A 21,303-nucleotide genomic window follows, 5' to 3' on the forward strand; every position below is an offset into this window, starting at 1 on the left:
AACGATACCAAATCAATTACACCTAACATACAATTTACGTAATTCCAAACGACACCATAGCCAACTAATTCATGCACTACATAATCCAAAACGATGCCGTGCTATTAAACGTCCTTATACGGCGCCTTCCCTTGCGTTTCACGAACTTTGTTTGTAATTCCTTCACGCCATCTTCTCTGCTTCAATTTCTGCTTATTCCATTAACTCAGTCCAGCTTTCAGTTCATCCTGTATCAACTACCCCCTCGCCGACTTCCTTGTCCTCAAGGGAGAACAAAGGAAACTGATGCCGAATGATGTCTGTGAATTCCCACATTGCTGCTGTAGGAGGCTCATGTTGCCATTGGATAGGAAGTTTCGCAGCTGGGGCTCAACCACGATGGACAAGCTTATGATATAAATTTGCATAAGGTGTCCTCTCGAGTTGGAACTGGGGTAGTAATGTAGGGGATGCAACCACTCTAGCATATGCAGGCCTCAATAAAGATGCATGAAAGACATTGTGAATCAGCGCATCTGGTGGAAGTTGGAGTTGATAGGCAGCTTTGCCAAGTACATCTACAACGGGGTAGGGGCCAAAATATTTGGCCTGAAGTTTTTTATTTCCCAATTACATCGTGGGGAAATCCAAGAAACAAACTAATGTTTCTAGATCATCAGCAGAGGCTGAATACCGAGCTATGGCTAACACATATTTGGAGCTACCCGTTGTAGTGTTATGTTCACAACTTTGTAAATGTAATTGGCTTGAAGTTGGAGCCGTTGTAATGTTATGTGGTTAGATATTATTTTATTTTTAATTTTTAATTATTTAATTATATGATGATACATTGTTGTTTGAGCACATAACACTAATTATTGCACAAGAACAGAATACAACATATATAGATATGTACAGGGTTGTAAAGGAAATAGTTAGAGCTAATTCTTAGGCTAAGAAATGGTGATCCTCTGATCCATGGAACCTGTCAATACTAAATTAGGAAAGTCAACTAATGAATTTAATTATATATATTATAACATTATTTCTTAATAGTTTCAGCAATTATGTTCTACAGCATATTATTTTTATATTCAACATTCAGTGTGAAATGCTCAAAATAATTTTAAGCTCAATTGATTACCTCAGAAATTTAAGCTCATAAATATTTGCAGTCACAAGATCTTGATCATTGACTCAGAAAATAGATAGAAACAGGGGAAATATAGAAAAAATGTATGAGATGAGAAATGTCTAATGGATTTCAAGGAATAATGATGTTAATTCGAATTAGGTTTGTTAAGAATGTTTTACAAGATTTGTAAGATTAGCAAACAGTAAAAAAAAAAAAACATAAAAACAGCACAAGAAATCAACAAGGAAAAAACACAAGAAATACTTGGTCCAGGTTTCGATTTAAAACCCTACATCCAAGGCAGAGACAAGTCTCTTAGTCGAATCCACTATAAAACATAAACAATTACAGCTTACAAAATACCCTCCGATTTATGCCTCACACGACTATAACGCACCGTGAATCAAAGTCTTCTTCCAAGCCTTTATCAAGACTCAAGACATTTACACAACCGGAGAAAACCAGAAGATTTCTCCCTGGTTCAACTAAGATCACAAGAACAAGAACATAACCCTAATCGTAGAGGGCAGAGCAGAGCAAAGGGAGCCGACTCACATATTCAGTACAAAGCTCAACCTTAATAAACCCTTTATATACTTAGGGTTACATTTCAGCATAAAGACTAATTAGCCCTTTAGCTTCAAATTACATTACAGACCATAAAAAAACTCCATAATGACTATATTCTCCTTATCAACTTTAAGCCACATTCTTCATAGCTCCACCTTGGCTTAAACAGGTGAATAAGTGAATTCCGCTAGGAGACCTTCTCTGCAATTTTTCTGTCACAATTTTGACAGATTTTCAAGAAGTTTAAAGCTTCCTTGAACTTGCTCACAGGAACAACTTTAGTCAGTATATCTGCTGGATTAACATTGGACATGATCTTCTCAATCAATACTTGCTTGTTGGACAACACATCTCTGATGAAGTGAAGCTTCACATCAATATGTTTGGTCCTCTCATGATATGCATTGTTTTTAGAAAGATGAATGACACTCTGTGAATTAGTGTATATCACTGGAATATCTGAACTCAGACCTAGTTCAGATGTAATTCCCTTCAGCCACATAGCCTCTTTCACAGCTTTTATCAAGGCAATATTGTAATACCCTTAGGTACGTTTCAGGAGCATTTACGTCTTTTAACCCTGTTTTGAGATATTTCCCATTTTAAGTATATATATATTTTCACATGTATATGTGTATGTATAAATAGCTATATAGGCATATAAATACAAAAAGAAAAAGAAAAAGAAAAAAGAAAAAGAGATAAAGATCACATATATATGGAGAGAAAGTAAAAAAAAAAGGCCATTCCATTTCTTCCATCATTTCCTCCGCCCTTCCAGAAAAATTAGCCCCTTCATGCTTGTTTTCTTCAATTTTTAGAAGGAAATTGGATGCTTGGAAAAGTTTGAAAGAAGAGTAAGTAAAAAAAAAGAAGAGGGAACACTTTTAGAGCTTGGTAACCAAAAGATCTCTTTCTTTTTCCCTTTTCCTATGTTTATATATATATTGGATGCATATTATATGAATATGTTAGTATGTTTTGGTGTTGATTTAAGGTGATTTTGGTGTTAAAGGAAACAAAACAAAGAGAAGGAAGCCAACTTGTAAAGATTTAGCTTGAAACAAGATAAAGGGTATCATCCTTGATATGTTGCATGTTTTAGGCTTTTGGCTCCTTGGATCTATGTTATAAATGATGATTTTGAAGTTAAGAAATGTTGTTTTTCCATTTGGGGTGTCTATGTGTGTGATTTTGTTGATGACAGAGAGTTGGACAGTATTTACAGTTTTGCCACTGAATTCATCCCACGTTTTGACTGCCTTATCTAATGAATTATGAGTTCTATTATAGCTTGTTGGAAAGCTCTTTGAATTATTGTTTCAGTGATCTATAGCTTGTATAAATTGGGGATCATTTGGACTGATAAATATGGTATGAACCATAAGGACTGCTTTACCAAATAAACAGATAGCTTGTTGGAAAGCTCTTTGAATTATTGTTTCAGTGATCTATAGCTTGTATAAATTGGGGATCATTTGGACTGATAAATATGGTATGAACCATAAGGACTGCTTTACCAAATAAACAGAGGAGAGTTTTTGCCACTGACTTCATTTCACGTTTTTACTGCCTTAGCTAATGAATTATGAGTGCTATTATAGCTTGTTGGAAAACTCTTTGAATTATTGTTTCAGTGATCTATAGCTTGTATAAATTGGGGATCATTTGGAATGTTAAATATTGTATGAACCACAAGGGCTGCTTTATCAAATAAACAGAGGAGTCAGTTTTTGCCACTAATTTCATTTTATGTTTTGATTGCCTTATCTAATGAATTATGAGTGCTATTATAACTTGTTGGAAAACTTTTTGAATCCTCTTTCCAATGATATATAGTTTATATGAATTAGACACTGTTTGGACTGTGAAATTGTATAAAACAGAAGGCTGCTCTGTCAAATGAACAGGGTTGTAAACAATATTTCACAGTTTTGGAAAGGAAAGGAAAGGAAAGGAAAGGAAAGGAAAGAAATGAGAGAAAAAAAGAAAAGAAAAAGAAAAGAAAGAAAAAGAAAGAAAAGCAAGAAAAAGAATTTGGGGCTCAAGATTCAGGGGTCGTTCCAAGAGTAATGTCTGGTGAGTTATGAAAAAATTTAGATGGAAGCAAAATTAGTAAAATATAAGCCCGCATGCATGCTATAAACTATGAGGGGGCACTTTACACTACACTGCCCGTAGTAGGGCACGTCCGCAGTAGGACACGTCCGTAGTAGGACATAGACCCCTAGTAGGGTCCGCTCGCAGTAGAGCATGCTCGCAGTAGAGCTCAATTCAGATTCAGAAATGGTGTAGTAAAAGAAAGAAAAAGAGCTCGAGCTTAGAAAAGTGTCAAATTCCTATAGTCAGCTTCCAGAAATTATCAAATAGACACCAGATGGGACAAAGTATGACCCAAATATTAAAGCATGAACTAGATTATCCCCTCGATTTCTTATATGGGTTATGAGTGAGGTTGAGTCCCGAGAGTGAGTTAGAACAGGAAATGAAATAGTTTACTTAATTCTTTCCCCTTACTGAGTGTTCTTATCACTCACTTCCTTTTCTTTCATGATTGCAGGTACAAGTGATCGAGATAGCTGCGAGGCAGGGTCAGGTCAGCGTAGGTAGATTTGGCTAGAGCAGGTTATCTCTGGTTTATATTACATGCATACAGTGGCATGTTCTTGTTGACTTTTGACTTTTTGAGATGATGACACAGTTGTATATTATTACTCCCTGTTTTCAGATGCTTTCATATGAGTTTTCATATGAGTATATACATCTTTTGTTCACTTCCAGATTTTCAGTTTTCTTGGAATACTTTCTAAACACTTTTAATGATGCGTTTATTTTAAAGTATTCTAAAAAGAAAAAAAAAATAGACGCTCCGGATATTAATTCGTAACATTTCTCCTTCGGTGGGTAGTACTTCTAGGGAAGGATGTTACAAATATATTCTGCTTTAGTGATGGATAATGCCACAATAGACTGCAAATTGCATTTCCAGCTCACAATATTCCCACCATAGGTAAAAATATAACCTGTTAGAGATCTTCTTTTATCCAGATCAACTGCAAAGTCTGAATCACAAAATCCTTTAACAAGTAAATTGTTAGTAGCATTACATGTGAACAATAACCCAAAGTCTGCAGTTCCTTTGAGATATTTCATCAGCCATTTTATAGCATACCAATGTTCTTTACAAGGATTGCTCATAAATCTACTTACTAAACTAATAGCATAAGCAAAATCAGATCTTAAACCAATCATTGCATACATCAAACTACCTACTACATTTGAATAAGGTATTTTATTCATAAATTCAGATTCAATAGTAGATAGATTGACAGTAGATTTTAATCGAAAATGAGCACCCATAAGAACATTAACAGATTTAGATTCAGACATACTATATAAACTCAATACCTTCTTAATATATCATACTTGTGATAAAAACAAAGATCTTTTACTTCTATTTCTTTCAATATCCATACCTAATAGTCTTTTTTGCTGACCTTAAATCTTTCATAACAAATTCAGTTTTCAACATTTGTTTTAAATTTATCAAAGTAGACATATCTTTAGAAGCTACAAACATATCATCAACATACAAAAGCAAGTAAACATAATATCCAACATCAGATTTTAAATAATATACACAATAATCATAATTGCATCTCAAAAAACCAATAGACAGAACAAACTTATCAAACCTCTTGTACCATTGTCTAGGAGATTGCTTTAGCCCATACAAGGATTTATAAAGCAAACATACTTTGTTTTCAGCTCTAGGTTCTACAAAACCCTCAAATTGCTCCATAAGAATCCGTTCTTCCAGATTTCCATGCAAGAATGCTGTTGTGACATCCATCTGTTCCAGTTCCATATCAAATAACACAATAGCTGATAATATGAGTCTTATTGAGGTATGCTTAACTATAGGGGAAAAAACTTCATGGTAATCTATTCCTTCTCTTTGTGAGAAGCCTTTTGCCACCACCCTTGCATTAAATCTTGGGTATTCTACTCCAGGAATACCTGGTTTCCTTTTAAATACCCACTTGCAACCAATTACCTTTTCCTTCAATGGTTTATTAACAAGTGACCAGGTATTATTTCTTTTCAGGGATTCTATTTCAGTTTTCATTGCTGTTAACCAATCCGAGCTATATTTACTTTCACAGGCTTGTGTGTAGTTCAGGGGTTCACTCATCTCAATCAAGTCTCTTATTTGAAAAGCATAAGAGATGAGATCAGCTTTAGCATATCTTGAAGGTGGTCTTATTTCTCTTCTTGGTCTATCCCTAGCTAGTTGATAGTTAGATAAACTTTGTTTTTCTGGACTATGAGGACACTCAACTTGACTCTGTGGTGAGGGTTGCTGATTCAAGTCTGTGATTTCATACTTTGAAGTATGAATTGTATCCAAACCCAAATCATGTCCCTTACTAGACTCTAAAGACTGAGTTACAGACTCAATACCACTTTGGTGACTTGACATAGGTGTCTCCACCTCAAACTGAACCTGTCCAGATTTTCCTTCTGAAGAGAAAAGATCTTTGTAAAATTTTAGTTCATTAAAAGTAACATTCTTGCTAACAACACACTTATGCTCTTCTAACAGCCATAGTTTATAGCCTTTAGTTCCTGTTGGATATCCTAGAAAAACAACCTTTAAAGCTCTTGGGTTCAGTTTACCTTGACTAACATGCACATAGACAAGACATCCAAAAGGTTTTAAGTGATGTAAAGAAGGTGGTCTATTTGACCACATTTCAATTGGGGTTTTAAAGCCTACTGTAGATGATGGTAACCTATTTATCAAATAGCAGACAGTTACTATAACTTCAGCCCAAAACTTCTTGCTTAATCTAGAATCAGTTAGAATACTTCTAACCTTATTTACGATGGTCCTATTCATTCTCTCAGCTAAACCATTTTGCTGTGGTGTTTCACTACATGTTCTATGCCTAAGTATACCATACTTCTTACAAAAATCAGAAAACTGTTTGTTGCAATATTCAAGGCCATTATCAGTTCTGAGCACTTTAATTTTCCTATTAGTTTAGTTCTCAACTAATTTTTTCCAGTCTTTAAAGCACTCAAAAGCCTCATCTTTATGTTTTAGGAAATAAACCCATACTCTCCTAGAGTAGTCATCAATGAGTGTCATAAAATAGTGTGAATGAGATAATGAATCAGGAACATAGGGAGAACCCCACAAATCAGAATGCATATACTCAAAAATACCATTGGATCTTAATATGGCAGAAGCAAACTTTAATTTATGAGATTTTCCAAGCATACAGTTTTCACAAAACTTTAATTCAGAGAGCTTGTTTTGGTTAATAAGATTTTATTTACACAATTCATTCAGACCTGCCATACTAATATGCCAAAGTCTTTTATGCTGTAAGATTGTTTCATCCAAGTTATCATGAGTAGAATGCATGCTATCAGACACCACACTACCTTATAGTATATACAAGCCATTTGATAATTTTCCTTTCATTACAACTAAAGAACCTTTCATTATTTTTAAAACACCTTTTTTAGATTTATAGGAAAAACCATTTAAATCAAGTGAACCAAGAGAAATCAAATTTCTCTTTAGCTTAGGCATTAACCTAACATTTTCAAGAATTTTCATAGAACCATCAAACATTTTAAACTTGACATTACCAATAACAATCACATCACAAGAATCATCATTACCCATCAAAACTTTTCCCCCATTTATGTATTTTAAATCAGTAAGCCATTCTTTCCTAGGAGTCATATGAAAAGTACAACCAGAGTCCATTACCCACTCTTCATCTAACCCTACTTTAGAAAGAACTAACACTTCTGTACTTTCATACCCCTCAAGAAAATTTGCTAGTTCTAAGTTTTCAGATTTATTTGAATGAGCCTTCTTTTTCTCTAGACAATTTCTCTTAAAGTGGCCCTCTTTATGACATAACCAACATGTTTTCTTTAATCTAGATTTTGATCTAGATGGTTTCTTGTTAGTTGAGTTATTCCTTTTTTCTTGTCTGCCCCTAATTTGAAGACCTACCCCAATGGATTTCCTCTCAAATTTTATTTTTAAGTCTTTAGACCTTAGGCCCCCTAATACTTCATCCAATGACAAAGAATCTCTGCCATATTTTATGGCAGCTTTAACATCTTTAAAGGATTCAGGTAAAACATTCAAGATTATTATTGCCTGATTTTCATCTGATATTTTTTCATCAACGCTATTCAGATCAATAACAATTCTATGAAAATCATCAAGATTATCATCTAAAGACTTAGAGGAGTCCATTTTAAATCCAAACAGCTATTCTTTCAAATATATTTTATTTATCAATGATTTAGTCATATATAGAGATTCTAATTTTAACCATACTTTTGCAGCAGTATCAGCATCATCAATTTTTCGTAACACATTATCAGACAGATGCAAAATTAATAAACTGTAAGCTGTTTCCATTACCTCAGCTATCTCAACATCAGTTATACCTTTAGGGAAATCATATGGTTTTCCCAATGCTTTTGCACATTTCTGATGAACTAGTACTGCATACATTTTCTTTTTCCACATGTTGAAATCGCCTTTGCCATCAAACTTCTCGACATCGATTTTGGTTTGTCCCATTATTCTCTGCTGACAATTTTCTTTGCAATCTTTTAGCAAGGAGCAAGATTAGGAATACTAGAGAATATATATAAAGGCAAAGATTTAAACGAAACCACCAGAAATCGATCAATTAAAAAACATTCAAACAAGAAACCCTAACCGACTCTGATATCACTTGTTAATTCAAATTAGGTTTGTTAAGAATGTTTTACAAGATTTGTAAGATTAGCAAACAGTAAAAAAAAAAGATAAAAACAGCACAAGAAATCAACAAGGAAAAAACACAAGAAATACTTGGTTCAGGTTTCGATTTGAAACCCTATATCCAAGGCAGAGACAAGTCTCTTAGTCGAATCCACTATAAAACATAAGCAATTACAACTTACAAAATACCCTCCGATTTATGCCTCACACGACTATAACACACCGTGAATCAAAGTCTTCTTCCAAGCCTTTATCAAGACTCAAGACATTTACACAACCGGAGAAAACCAGAAGATTTCTCCCTGGTTCAACTAAGATCACAAGAACAAGAACAAAACCCTAATCGTAGAGGGCAGAGTAGAGCAAAGGGGGCCGACTCACATATTCAGTACAAAGCTCAACCTTAATAAACCCTTTATATACTTAGGGTTACATTTCAACATAAAGACTAATTAGCCCTTTAGCTTCAAATTACATTACAGACCATAAAAAAACTCCATAATGACTATATTCTCTTTATCAACTTTAAGCCACATTCTGCAAATGATAACCATACATACTTCAACCTTATCATATTGTAGCCAACCAGTCTATGTTTTCTTTCGCAACATCAATGATAATTGGACTTTTGCTCTTGTGTGCCAATTACTGCAAGAGTTTTTTTTCTTCAAAAACAAATCAGACTCAAAGGGAAAATAAATAGCACAGATTGAAAGTTACTCTTAAACTCATTACTTGTACAGACTACTTCGATTGTTGTAAGACCAAGACTTTGTGCTTAAGATAAATTTTGGGAATTAGGGACCATAAAATATGGACCAACACTTTGAGACCAAGACTATCTTAATAGAGACCATTAAATAGGGAGAAGAAAATTATAGGTAAGAAAGTGACTTAAGCACTGCAAGATTCCTTTCTTATATTTGGAAATTAATGTAGACAATATTAATGGAGTCATCTACCCCAATCCTCACGGTATTAACCTAAGAACAAAATATAATAATTTTTGTCAAATTTTCTAAATGACAGTATCTTCTTGGTGTTTTACTCCTCTATCTTTGTAGTTAGTAGAAGTTAAAAAGATCACATTTTCTCACTTACATTTGCTACTATCAACTTGGCTTACAAGTTTATAGCTGACAAGACTCAAATCAGTTCCTATTGATATGGCAGAATTTTCTATGTAAATAGGAAGACTATATAGCAACATATTGTACTGACCTTCCATTTCACTTCTATTTATTTTCCGGTTCTTGAGATTTCACAAGCATAGAAAATGGGTTTTATTATAATGTTTTCTCAACTTGTATCCCTCATATTATTATATGTCTACTCTCTAAGCTCTACAACACTCTGTTCACGTGAGCAGAGTTCTGCAGTTCTCCAGTTTAAGCATCAATTGTATTTCATGAATCTTTGTTCCTACTTTGATTGTGAATATTCTGAATTTTCTCCCTTATTTGGAATTGGTACATCACGATACTGTGATGGAAGGTGCCCGTATCCAAAAACAATGTCTTGGAAAGAAGATACTGATTGCTACTTATGGGATGGTGTCACTTGTGATAATTCAAATGGTCATGTGATTGGCCTCGACCTTAGTTGTGGATGGCTTCATGGCAATATTCTTTCCAACAACACCCTCTTCCTCCTTCCTCACCTGCAAAGGTTGAATTTGGCTTTCAATGATTTCAATAACTCTCAAATTTCTTCTCATTTCAGTCACTTACCTCGCTTGACACGTCTTAACCTCTCCAACTCAAACTTTAGTGGTAAAATTCCAACTGAGATCTCCCACTTGTCTAATTTGGTTTCTCTTGACCTCATTATATCCCAATATTACTATATATTCTCACCTTGATGAAAAAAATCCTTCTTGAGAATTGAAAGAGAAGTTTTTCAAGGGTTAGTTCAAAATCTGACAAAGTTAACTGAACTTCTTCTCGATGATGTTGACATGTCTGCCATTGTACCTAGTTCCCTGAAAAACATATCTTCTTCTCTGACATCTCTAAGTCTTAATGACTGTGGATTGCAAGGGTACTTCCCAGATCAGATCTTCTACTTGCCAAATCTACATATGCTTGGTTTAAGAGAGAACTTCTACTTAACAGGTAAGTTTCCCAAGGCTAATTGGAGTAGTCCCCTTATTTTTTTGGATGTCTTTTGTGTGAGTTTGTCTAGAGAATTACCTAATTCAATCTGTAATCTCATATCCTTGAGGCATTTGCGTCTGATTGACTGCACTTTGGTGGGGTCAATTCCTATATCACTTGGCAACCTTATGCAGCTTAATGATTTGAGACTCTCCCAAAACAATTTCAGTGGTAACATCCCATCATTTCTTTCAAATTTTGTTCAGCTCCGTCAATTAGATCTTTCATCCATTAATTTTACTAGTGAATTTCAATATATTTTTGTCAATTTGACACAACTTGCTTTTTTAAGCTTCTTTTATAATCAACTTACTGACCCCATTCCTTCTCATGCAAATGGTCTTTCAAATTTAGTTACTATTTACTTAGATAGTAACTCTATCAATGGCACAATACCATCTTGGTTATTCACTCTACCATTATTGAAAATCTTGAACCTTGCTTATAACCAATTAATTGGCCATATTGATCAATTTCAAAGTAAATATTTGGAATTCATTTTTTTGGACAATAATAGATTGATTGGCTCTATTCCAAGTTCAATATTTGAATTGGTGAATTTAACCATTCTCTCACTTTCTTCAAACAATTTCAATGGAATTGTAGAGCTTTACTTATTCTCAAAACTGAAAAACCTTGAAGAGCTTGATCTATGTCATAATAATCTATGAGTTAATATTGCATTCAATGCCAACCCATCATTTCCCAAGCTAGGTTTTTTGTATTTATCAACTTGCAACATTAGTGAATTCCCAGTCATCTTAAGAAGTCTAGACATTTTATATGAGTTAGATCTTTCTGAAAATAAAATTCAAGGTCAAATTCCTAACTGGATGTTAGAGATTGGGAAAGAGAGTCTCAATTGGCTAAATCTTTACTTGAACTATCTCATAGGCACAATACAACTTCCATGGAAAAATATGAAAATTCTAGACCTTCATTCTAACATGCTCTAAGGATCACTTCCGTTTCTACAACCTAACTTGATATTTATTTCATTGTCAAACAACAATTTGACTGGGGAGATACCAGACTTGATTTGTAATATGAACTTTATACATATTTTAGATCTTTTAAATAACAGTTTAAGTGGTATCATTCCAGAATGCATGGGAAATTTTAGTAGTCTTCATGTATTGGATCTGCGGAAGAATAGATTTAATGGCCCCATTCCAAGAAGACTTGCAAAAGGAAACAACTATAGGACCCTTAACTTCAACAACAATGAATTGGAAGGGTCAATTCCACGGTCATTGATCAACTGTTCGAGACTTGAAGTTCTTGATCTTGGAAACAACAAGATCAATGATACATTCCCATATTGGTTGGGAAATCTTCCAGAGCTACAAGTTTTGGTTCTTTTTTCCAATAAATTGTATAGTTCTAATTGGGGTTGTTCTAAGACCAAAAATTGTTTTCCTAAGTTGAGAATCTTTGATCTCTCAGACAACAAGATTAGTGGTATTTTGTCAACTAGGTATTTCAAAAATCTCAATGCCATGATAGACTTTAGTGGAGCTGAAAGGAGGTTGCAATACATGGGTGAAGATTATTATCAAGATTCTGTGATGGTAACATAGAAAGTATTTGAGTATCAACTAGTGAAAATTATAACAATTTTCACTACCATTGATTTCTCAAATAATAATTTTCATGGAGAGATTCCAAAAGTCATTGGAAAGCTTCATGCTCTTCGTCTTCTCAATCTTTCTCAAAACAACCTCACAGGTTCTATTCCATCGTCTATTGGAAATATGATTGCTTTGGAATCCTTAGATCTCTCTTCAAATAAGCTTGTTGGAAAAATTCCTGGCCAATTGACCAATTTGAATTTTCTTCAAGTTCTAGACTTGTCACAAAACTGTCTTAGTGGACCTATACCTCAAGACAACCAATTTGATACATTCCCAAACAATTCATATGGCGGGAATTTGGCATTATGTGGATTTCCTTTGTTAAATAAATGCGATAATTATGATGAGACACCACAACCACTCTCAAAATCAGATGATGGAGAATCTTCAAATGGATTTGGTTGGAAAGCAGTATTGATTGGCTATGGATGTGGAATGGTGTTAGGAGTTATGATGGGATATCTTGTGTTCTCAACATAAAAGCCTCAGTGGGTTATAAGGATTATTGAAGGAAGACAGCTTGGAAAGGGGAGAAGGCTGAACAACAAACATGGAAGAAGAAACGCTTAGTTGATTCAAAAAGTTTCCATGGGTGAGTATTAGTGCAAAATAACTTGTTGATAATATGCAGTTTTTTTTTTTGGCTTTGAATCTTGTGTTTTTTGTTAGTGCAAGCAATTAATCTTTGTGTAGTAAATCCTTTAATAAAATGTCAAAGTGTTGACTTTGCTGTGTCGTTCCATGTTTTCTTTAAATTAGCTTATCTCATCAAACAACATAACAATATTTGCTAATCTAATCGACTTAATTTACAGTCATTCTCATTTACAATCATAAGGAACTTTACTTTTCAATAGAAAACTAATATGAAGTCATGACTGATGAAGAACTAATAGAATTTGCTATCATAAATATTGTATACACTAGAAAATGCTTGGTTAAAACATATAATATATTCAGTTTGGCATAAAGAACTCAGTGCTAAACTTATCTTTGACTAACAAAATATACCTTTGATAGACATCCCTTTAACAACGTGTATCAAAGGACAGGCAACAAGGGCATTTCACCACAAGCTGAAGGAAAGATAATGCAGATATGTTCAGGGGATGTACATAAACTTGAATATCAAAATAATGATAAGATAGGGATAACAACAAGCAAGATAACAGTAGATACAAATGAGCTCTACAATTGAATGTTGAATGAAACTGAGAAGTAGGGGATAATGCAGTTGCTGGTACTATAAATAGAGAGTTGCAGGTTATGTATACCTCAGGAAATTACAGTGTTTTCATGGGTTATTTAGGGGAACAGGCCTAGGGGAAACTGACTTGGTATCTGTCAGTGTCCATTTGGGTGTTCTTGCTTTAGTTTATTTTATAGTTAATTTCACAATAAAACACAACAACCATTGATTTGTAACTCTGTTCTTTTCTATTCAATAAAATCATCTCTTATTCCATCAGTTTACATCACATCTTTTATTACAAATACAACCATTCACCGTCACATTGAATTATTTTCATTTCCACAAATTACAGCCATATACAGAAGCTGATACGACCTACCTAACGATTCTTGAGATGCAGGCTGATCATAAATAAAACCACTCTTCGAGCAAGTGTCAGCTTTGATTGAAGAAAAAAACTGAGAAAAAAATTGGAGAGGAAGAAGGAAATGTAGCAAAGAAGAAGAATATAGAGAGCAATATTATTTTCTATTATTTTTCCAAAAAACAAAAGCAAGATATATATATGTATGATTCCACTCATATGATAACTAATATGCCAACCAATCATGATAAATACAAAAGCAAGATATATATGACTCCACTCATATGACAACTAAACATGATAATGCCAAACTAAATTAGATAAAACTTACTAATTATATTTGCTTTCATCCATATTAGATAAGTTTATTTCATCTAATGAAATCATTGAGCCACATAGATGGCTTCCTAGTCCTTTTTGGATAATTGTTGGTCTGCACTTCTTGGATCCCTTCATGGATTTCACTATTGGATTGTTCCTCATGTTCAACTTTTGTTGTTCTTCCACCTGCCCTTTATCCTTTGTATTTTGTTGCTTCTCATTAACTTGCCCCAAGTGTATAAATTTGGTTGTATCATTCCCTACTCCTTGAAAGATCACCTTGTCCTCAAGGTGATAGTTGGGGTAAAGCTTACAAAATTCATCAAAGTTCTCCTAAGTTGAGTGCTCTGGAGTGCTATCAGCCTATTGCACCAAGACTTGACACACCTCTTTGCCTTGGCGAAGAATTATACGTGTTGCACATATAACAATTGGTAATGATAGTGGCCTGTTACCCTTACGCAGTGGAGGCAATGAAAAATAGTCTATAGAGGCAGTACCTTGATATGGCTTTAGTGTAGATATGTGAAACACCGGATGGATTTTACTCCCACTTGGCAATGCCACTTTGTATGCAACTAGACCGATATGTTCCACCACTAGAAAATGACCATAGTAACATTTCACTAGCTTTTACGAAGCTCAATGAACTACAGTAGTTTGTCTATAAGGTTGAAGATGTATAAGGACTTTACTACCAATTTCAAGTTGGACATCCCATCTATGAGCATTAGCCTTCTGTGTTATGCGATGTTAAGCTTGTTGCAAATTGTCTTTTAAAGAGCGGAACAACTCATCTTGTTCCAATAAAGCTTTATCAAGCGCTTGGATTGAGGTAAAGCTCTTCGAATATACAGGTATAGATGGAGGACATCGACCATACAATGCTTGGAATGGTGACATTTTTAGGCTACTATGGTAGCTAGAATTATAGCAGAATTCCACCCAGCCAAGTAGAGAAGCCCATGTATTAGGCTTGTCTTGGGTGAAAGCTCTCAAATATTGCTTAAGCCCCTGATTCACAACCTCTGATTGTCCGTTAATTTGTGGATGATAAGATGAGCTATGACATAGAGTGTTGCCACTGAGCTCAAAAAGTTTTTTCCAAAAATTGCTCAAGAAAATAGGGTCATGATCTAATATAATAGAGCTAGAAAAACCATGAAGTTTTACCACTATATTAGCAAATAATTTGGCAATTTTCATGGCTGTGAATTTAGTAGGTAGTTAACCGAAATGGCTGATTTTTTTAGATGATCAACCACTACCAGAATGGTCCCAAACCCATGTGACGGCAGAAGACCGATGATAAAATCCATAGTCACCTCATCCCAAACCAAAATTGGAATTAGTAATGGCTCAATGCAAATTCCTAAGTGTTGGGTAGAATGTTTAATCTGTTGACAAATTAAACAATTAAAGACAAACTTCTCCACATCAGTCCGCATACAAGGCCAAAAGAAATTAGTTGACAAGCGTACCGACGTTCGTTAAATACCTACGTGCCCTCCAAGTAGAGTATCATGAAATTCTCTCAATAAAATAGATTTCAAAGTAGAATTTGGACTGGTATATAAACGATTATTGTAAAGGAGGAAACCATCATTAACTGAGTAAGAATGAGATAATGCACATTCCGAGAACTATTTGTGTAATTGCACTAAATCTGGTAAAGTTTTATTCTCCTTAGGCAATGCACTCAGTAATTTGAAGGAAGGTTTTGTGACCAAGAAGAAGCAAGCAACCGACGCTTCACTTTTTTCATTCTCATGCAAACGTGATAAAGCATCCGTAACTTTGTTTGCATGGCCAGGTTTATACTCAATTTGAAAGTGGTAGTGGATCAAATTTTGAATGTACACCTGTTGGTCAGGGGTTTGAATAACCTGTTGAAAAAGCTCTTTAATGCTCTTGTGGTTTGTGCGAATGATAAAAAACCTACAAAAAAGATATTGCCTCCATTTTTGAACTGCTTCTAAAATTACATGTAACTCTTTAAGATATGTCGAGGAGGCATGCATTTTTGGTCCTAACTTCTTGCTGAAATACGATATTGGGTGCTCAACTTGCATCAAAACAACTCTAATCCCTACATTACAGATGTCAGTCTCAATAACAAAATCAAGAGTAAAGTTTGGTAATTGTAAAACTAGTGCTTCAACCATGGCATGCTTCAAGGCTATAAAATTATTAGTGGCTTCTTGTGTCCAAGAAAAAGAATCTTTGCATAACAAATTTATGAGGGGAGCTGCTATAGTAGCATACCTCCGAATGAAATGTCGATAGTACCCAGTGAGACCTAAAAATCCCCTTAATTGTTTTACAATTTTTGGAATAGGTCACTGCACCATTGTTTCAATCTTTTGAGGATTTGGTTGCACTTCGTGAGCTAAAACCATATGGCCTAAGTAATCAATGGTGTCCTGGCAAAATAGGCATTTAGATAGCTTAACAAAAAACTAATTGGAATTCAAACAATCTAAGACTTGTTCTAAATGCCAAACATGGCCCTGTAGAGAAGTGTTATAGACCAAGATATCATCAAAAAAGATGATCATAAATTTACGCAAAAGTGGAGCAAAAATTTGGTTCATGATTGCTTAGAATGTTGATGGTGCATTAGTAAGATCAAATGGCATGACAAGGAACTCATAGTGCCCTTCGTGAGTTCGAAAGGCCGTCTTGTAAGTGTCACATTTATGCACACGAATTTGGTGGTATCCAACCCTTAAATCCAATTTACTAAAAATTGAAACACCCCCAAGTTCATCAAGTAGCTCATTAATTGTTGGGATGAGAAATTTATCCTTTATTATTACAACATTCAAAGCTCGATAATTAACACAAAATCTCCAATTGTCGTCTTTTTTCTTAACTAATAGTACTGGGGTCGAGAAAAGACTTTGGCTCAGCTTGATTACCCCTTGAACCAACATTTCACTAATAATCTTCTCCATTTCAGTTTTTTGAAAATGAGGATAACGATAAGGACGAACATTAATTGGTTATCATAATTTTCCTCTACTGGAAAAGAGTTTAATTCAAAAATTCTATGAACATGGGAACTTTGCATCAGAGCTTGAAACTAATGAAGAGTTATCAAGCTTGGTGTGTTGGCCAAATCTCATCGAAGCACTACTTGTTTTCCCTTCCACATGAATTCCATGAAAAAGGTTGAATAATCATGGAATACTCTGCCAACCTGTTGTAACTATTGGATCCCAAAAACCACATTTGGACCTTCAATTTGTAATACAAAAAAGTCTAACACGAATGTATTCTCTTGAAGTGTTAAAAGAACCTTTGGACAATAGAATTGGCACATCAAATAATCTCTACTACTGATGTAAACTCTGAAATTTGTTATAGGCAAAATGCTCAATCCAAGTCGTTTAACCAATACCGGTTTGATAAAATTATAGGTATTATCGCTGTCAATGAGGACAAGAAATTTCTGGTTGCCAAGTTCACCCACCAATCGAAGAGATTGAGGATTAGTCTGCCCAACAAACGCATTTAGGCTTGAAATGTCTCCTAGAACCATTTCTTCCATTGGCTCTGCCAATTGTGTCTTCTCTATTGGCATATCTTCAATATCGTCGGTGCCCAATAGTGTCAGATACTATGACAGCGATGATTAGGTCCATATTTCTGGTCACAGTTATAACACAACCTTTTTTCACGTTTCCCTTGGAGTTCACTTAGCGTTAAGCGATGAATAGGGAGGTTTGGAGAAGGTAAAAGAGGTAGTAGTGGTGAAGGTTTTGATGGTTGGAGATTGCATGTTTGGGAGGTGTTTGGTTGCAATGTTTGTGGTTTTGTGGAAATTATTGTGGAAGGTGGATATGGTGTTGGTTTATTGGGTGGGGAATTCCATTTACTCCAAGGCCAAGAACTTAATTTGCTCTTCTCATTATAAGCTTCAAATGACCGAGCCATTGCAAATGCCTCCATTGAGGAGGAAGGTTTATTGAATAATAACTCCCTTCAAATTTCTAGTTTCAGTCCAGTAATAAAAAAACTAATCAATAATGGTTCCAAAATGCTCATTACCTTGTTCATCAAATCTTCGAAGGCCAATTGGAACTCAACAACAGTAATGGTTTGTGTCAATTTTGAAAGATTTCCTTGGTGCTCTTTATACATAGATGAGCCAAAATGATGTTTAAGATTAGTTAGAAACTCCTTCCAAGTGGTCAACAATTGGTTAGCCTTCATCCACTAATACCAGCAGACGAATCTACCTTCTATATAGAAGAAAGCTATTCGAAGCCGTAAGTGTTCAAGTGTCCCATGAAAATCGAAAAACTCCTCAATTCAAAAAACCCAACTACTAGGATCACTTCCATCAAATTTTGGGACCTCTATTTTCATAGATCGTAACACTGACAAAATTTATGTCCCACTTGAAAAAGTCTCTGATAAGGTCGCCATTTTAGATGAATTACCACTAGGTCCAGTTTGGTTGTCAACCAAAGCCATATATTGTTGCAAAGTTTGGTAGATGGAAATAGTTTGGCCTTTAATTGAGCCTGTAGAGCCTTCATTGCCTTTATCAACTCTGTATTTGACATCGTCGGTCTCTCAACAAAAGCGCCAAATGATATGACCCATCTAATGATTCTTAAGATGTAAGCTGATCGTAAATAAAACTACTCTTGGAGCGAGTGTCAGCTCCAATTGAAGAAAAAAGATGAGAAGAAAAATTGGAGAGGAAGAAGAATATGGAGAGCAAGATCATTCTCTATTATTTTTTCAAAATACAAAAGCAAGATATATATATGTATGATTCCACTCATATGATAACTAATATGACAATCAATCATGATAAATACAAAAACAAGATATATATGACTCTACTCATATGACAACTAAACATGATAATACCAAACTAAATTAGATAAAACTTACTAATTATATTTGCTCTCATTTATACCAGATAAGTCTATGGCCAAACGACTATTTCCCACCCAAGGTATGCTGTAATGTCAAGTGTCCCCCTTTTATCTATGATAATATCAAATACCTACCCATCAACAGTTAAATTTAACGGAACCCTAACTCCTCAAAATTTTATCTCATTTTGCCCCCCTAAACTTAAAAAACTAAAAATTTCCCCCAGCCTAAGTTTTAAAAAATGACAGTTTTACCATGGGTTTCATTTTGAAATCTTCGGCGTCATCTCCGACTCCATTGCCGGCAACCTCTCCTTCCAGCGGTCTCTTTCCTCCCATTGGACGCTCGATTAGCATTGGAAGAGCAGTGAAAGATGAAGATTTTGATCGAGGAAGATGAAGTTGTCGTTTTCATCTGGGAAGACAAAGATCGGACGTCTGACGTTGATCAGACTTCCAAATGGGAAGAAAGAGACCGTCGGAGGGAGAGGATACTTCGAGAGGGAGGGGCCACCGGTAATGGAGTCGAAGATGACGTCGAAGATTTCAAAACAAAACCCTAGGGTGAAACTATCATTTTTTAAAACTTAGGCTGGGGGAAATTTTTAGTTTTTTAAATTTAGGGGGCAAAAAGAGATTATATTTTAGTTTATTTTTAATATTATAGAGAAAATGATGATTTTACCCTTACTGCCATTAATTTTAACTGCTGATGGGTAGACATTTGGTGTTATCATAGATAAAAGAGAGACACTTGACATTGCAACATACCTTGGGTGGGAAATAGTCCTTTGGCTCAAGTCTATTTCATCTAATGAAATCATTGAGCCACATAGGTGGCTTCCTAGTCCTTTTTGGATAATTGTTGGTTTGCACTTCTTGTATCCTTTCATAGATTTCAATATTAGATTGTTCCTTATTGTTCAACTTTTGTTGTTCTTCCACCTACCCTTCATCATTTGTAATTTGTTGCTTCTCATCAACTTGCCCCCAAGTGTATAAATTTGGTTGTATCATAAGCTCAATACACTGTCATTCTCGCAGTTGAGTAGCAATGAATTCGTTACCAAGTTGAGAAAGTCTCATTTGAGTAGTTAGAGTTTTAAGCTAAAAAGCACAGAAACGCATAATAGTGTGCGTTTCCATGAATCTGAAATGTTTCGATTTTTGGAATGTCTTGAAACTGGTGCGAAACATTTTGGGGCCGTTTTGGTAATTTTAAATAAAAAGGAAACGCGTTTCTTTAATAGAAATAATTTCCTATGCATAAAAGAATTTTGAAAGTGTATCATAAAAGGATTCTGAAAGTGAATAACAGAAACAGTTTCCTATGCATTAGATTATCTTCTCTTATTTGCTGTCAATCTCCTGGGCATCTTCTTATTCTCCGAACAGTGGCTAGAAGAAAGAAAACTCGGTGAAAAAAAGTGTGTTTTTCTTGCCTTTTATGATACAAATGATTTTATATGGATTCTAATCTAATGCATCTCTACTCCCAAGATTAATTTCTTTTTATAAAATATATATTAATTTATTATATATACTCTATTCCCAAGAGTATAATTCTCTGCCAATGCATGCTTCTTCCAGGTGTGTCAGTTTTCCAAGATTTTTGTTTTATTATAAAATATATATTAAATTATTATATATATACTCCCATATGCCTACTTTTTGCTCAAAGATTTTACAATTCTCTGTCAATGCATGTTTCTTCTAGGTGCGTCAGTTTGCCAAGATTTTTATTTTATTATAAAATATTTATTAAATTATTAAATCATTCTATTGTCAATGCATGCTTTGTTCTAGATAGGGATGACAATTTGGACCCTACTTTAGGGGCCCCGACCCTAATGGGGAGGGGATTCCCCAATAGAAACGGGAAAGAGGACGACGACGGGGATGAGGATGAAAAAAATCTCCGCAATCAGGGACGGGCCAGGGATGGGGATACATGTGTCCCCTCCCCGCCCCTATCCCCGTCCCTTTATATTAATATATTTATTTAAAATACTAACATATTTTTATAGTTTTAAATTATTTATGTTTTTCAAATTTATTTAGGTTTTTGTTGTGCATATTAAATGAGTTAATATATTATATTTATGATATTTGAAATAGTAGATTAATTTTAATTTTGCTTAATTTTGTTATTTAATATATTTATATTGTATTTACATGGTAAAAAGAATATATTTTTTTTGCGGGTACGGAGAGGGGATTTTTCCCCGTGGGGACGGAGAGGGGATTTT

The 21,303-nt window shown here is 34.6% G+C and overlaps 1 protein-coding gene across 1 annotated transcript; it reads left to right on the forward strand.

Annotated features, from left to right (window-relative positions):
• The first annotated feature begins 10,449 nt into the window (after positions 1-10,449).
• LOC123221462 (receptor-like protein 9DC3) lies at positions 10,450-12,762 on the forward strand. The gene is made up of 3 exons (XM_044644311.1): positions 10,450-10,606; positions 11,753-12,219; positions 12,310-12,762. Exons 1-3 carry the CDS (start codon positions 10,450-10,452, stop codon positions 12,760-12,762), a joined length of 1,077 nt encoding a protein of 358 aa, XP_044500246.1.
• Positions 12,763-21,303: the final 8,541 nt, after the last annotated feature.

The sequence above is a fragment of the Mangifera indica genome, chromosome 7, assembly GCF_011075055.1.
Source record: "Mangifera indica cultivar Alphonso chromosome 7, CATAS_Mindica_2.1, whole genome shotgun sequence".
Lineage (NCBI taxonomy): Eukaryota > Viridiplantae > Streptophyta > Magnoliopsida > Sapindales > Anacardiaceae > Mangifera > Mangifera indica.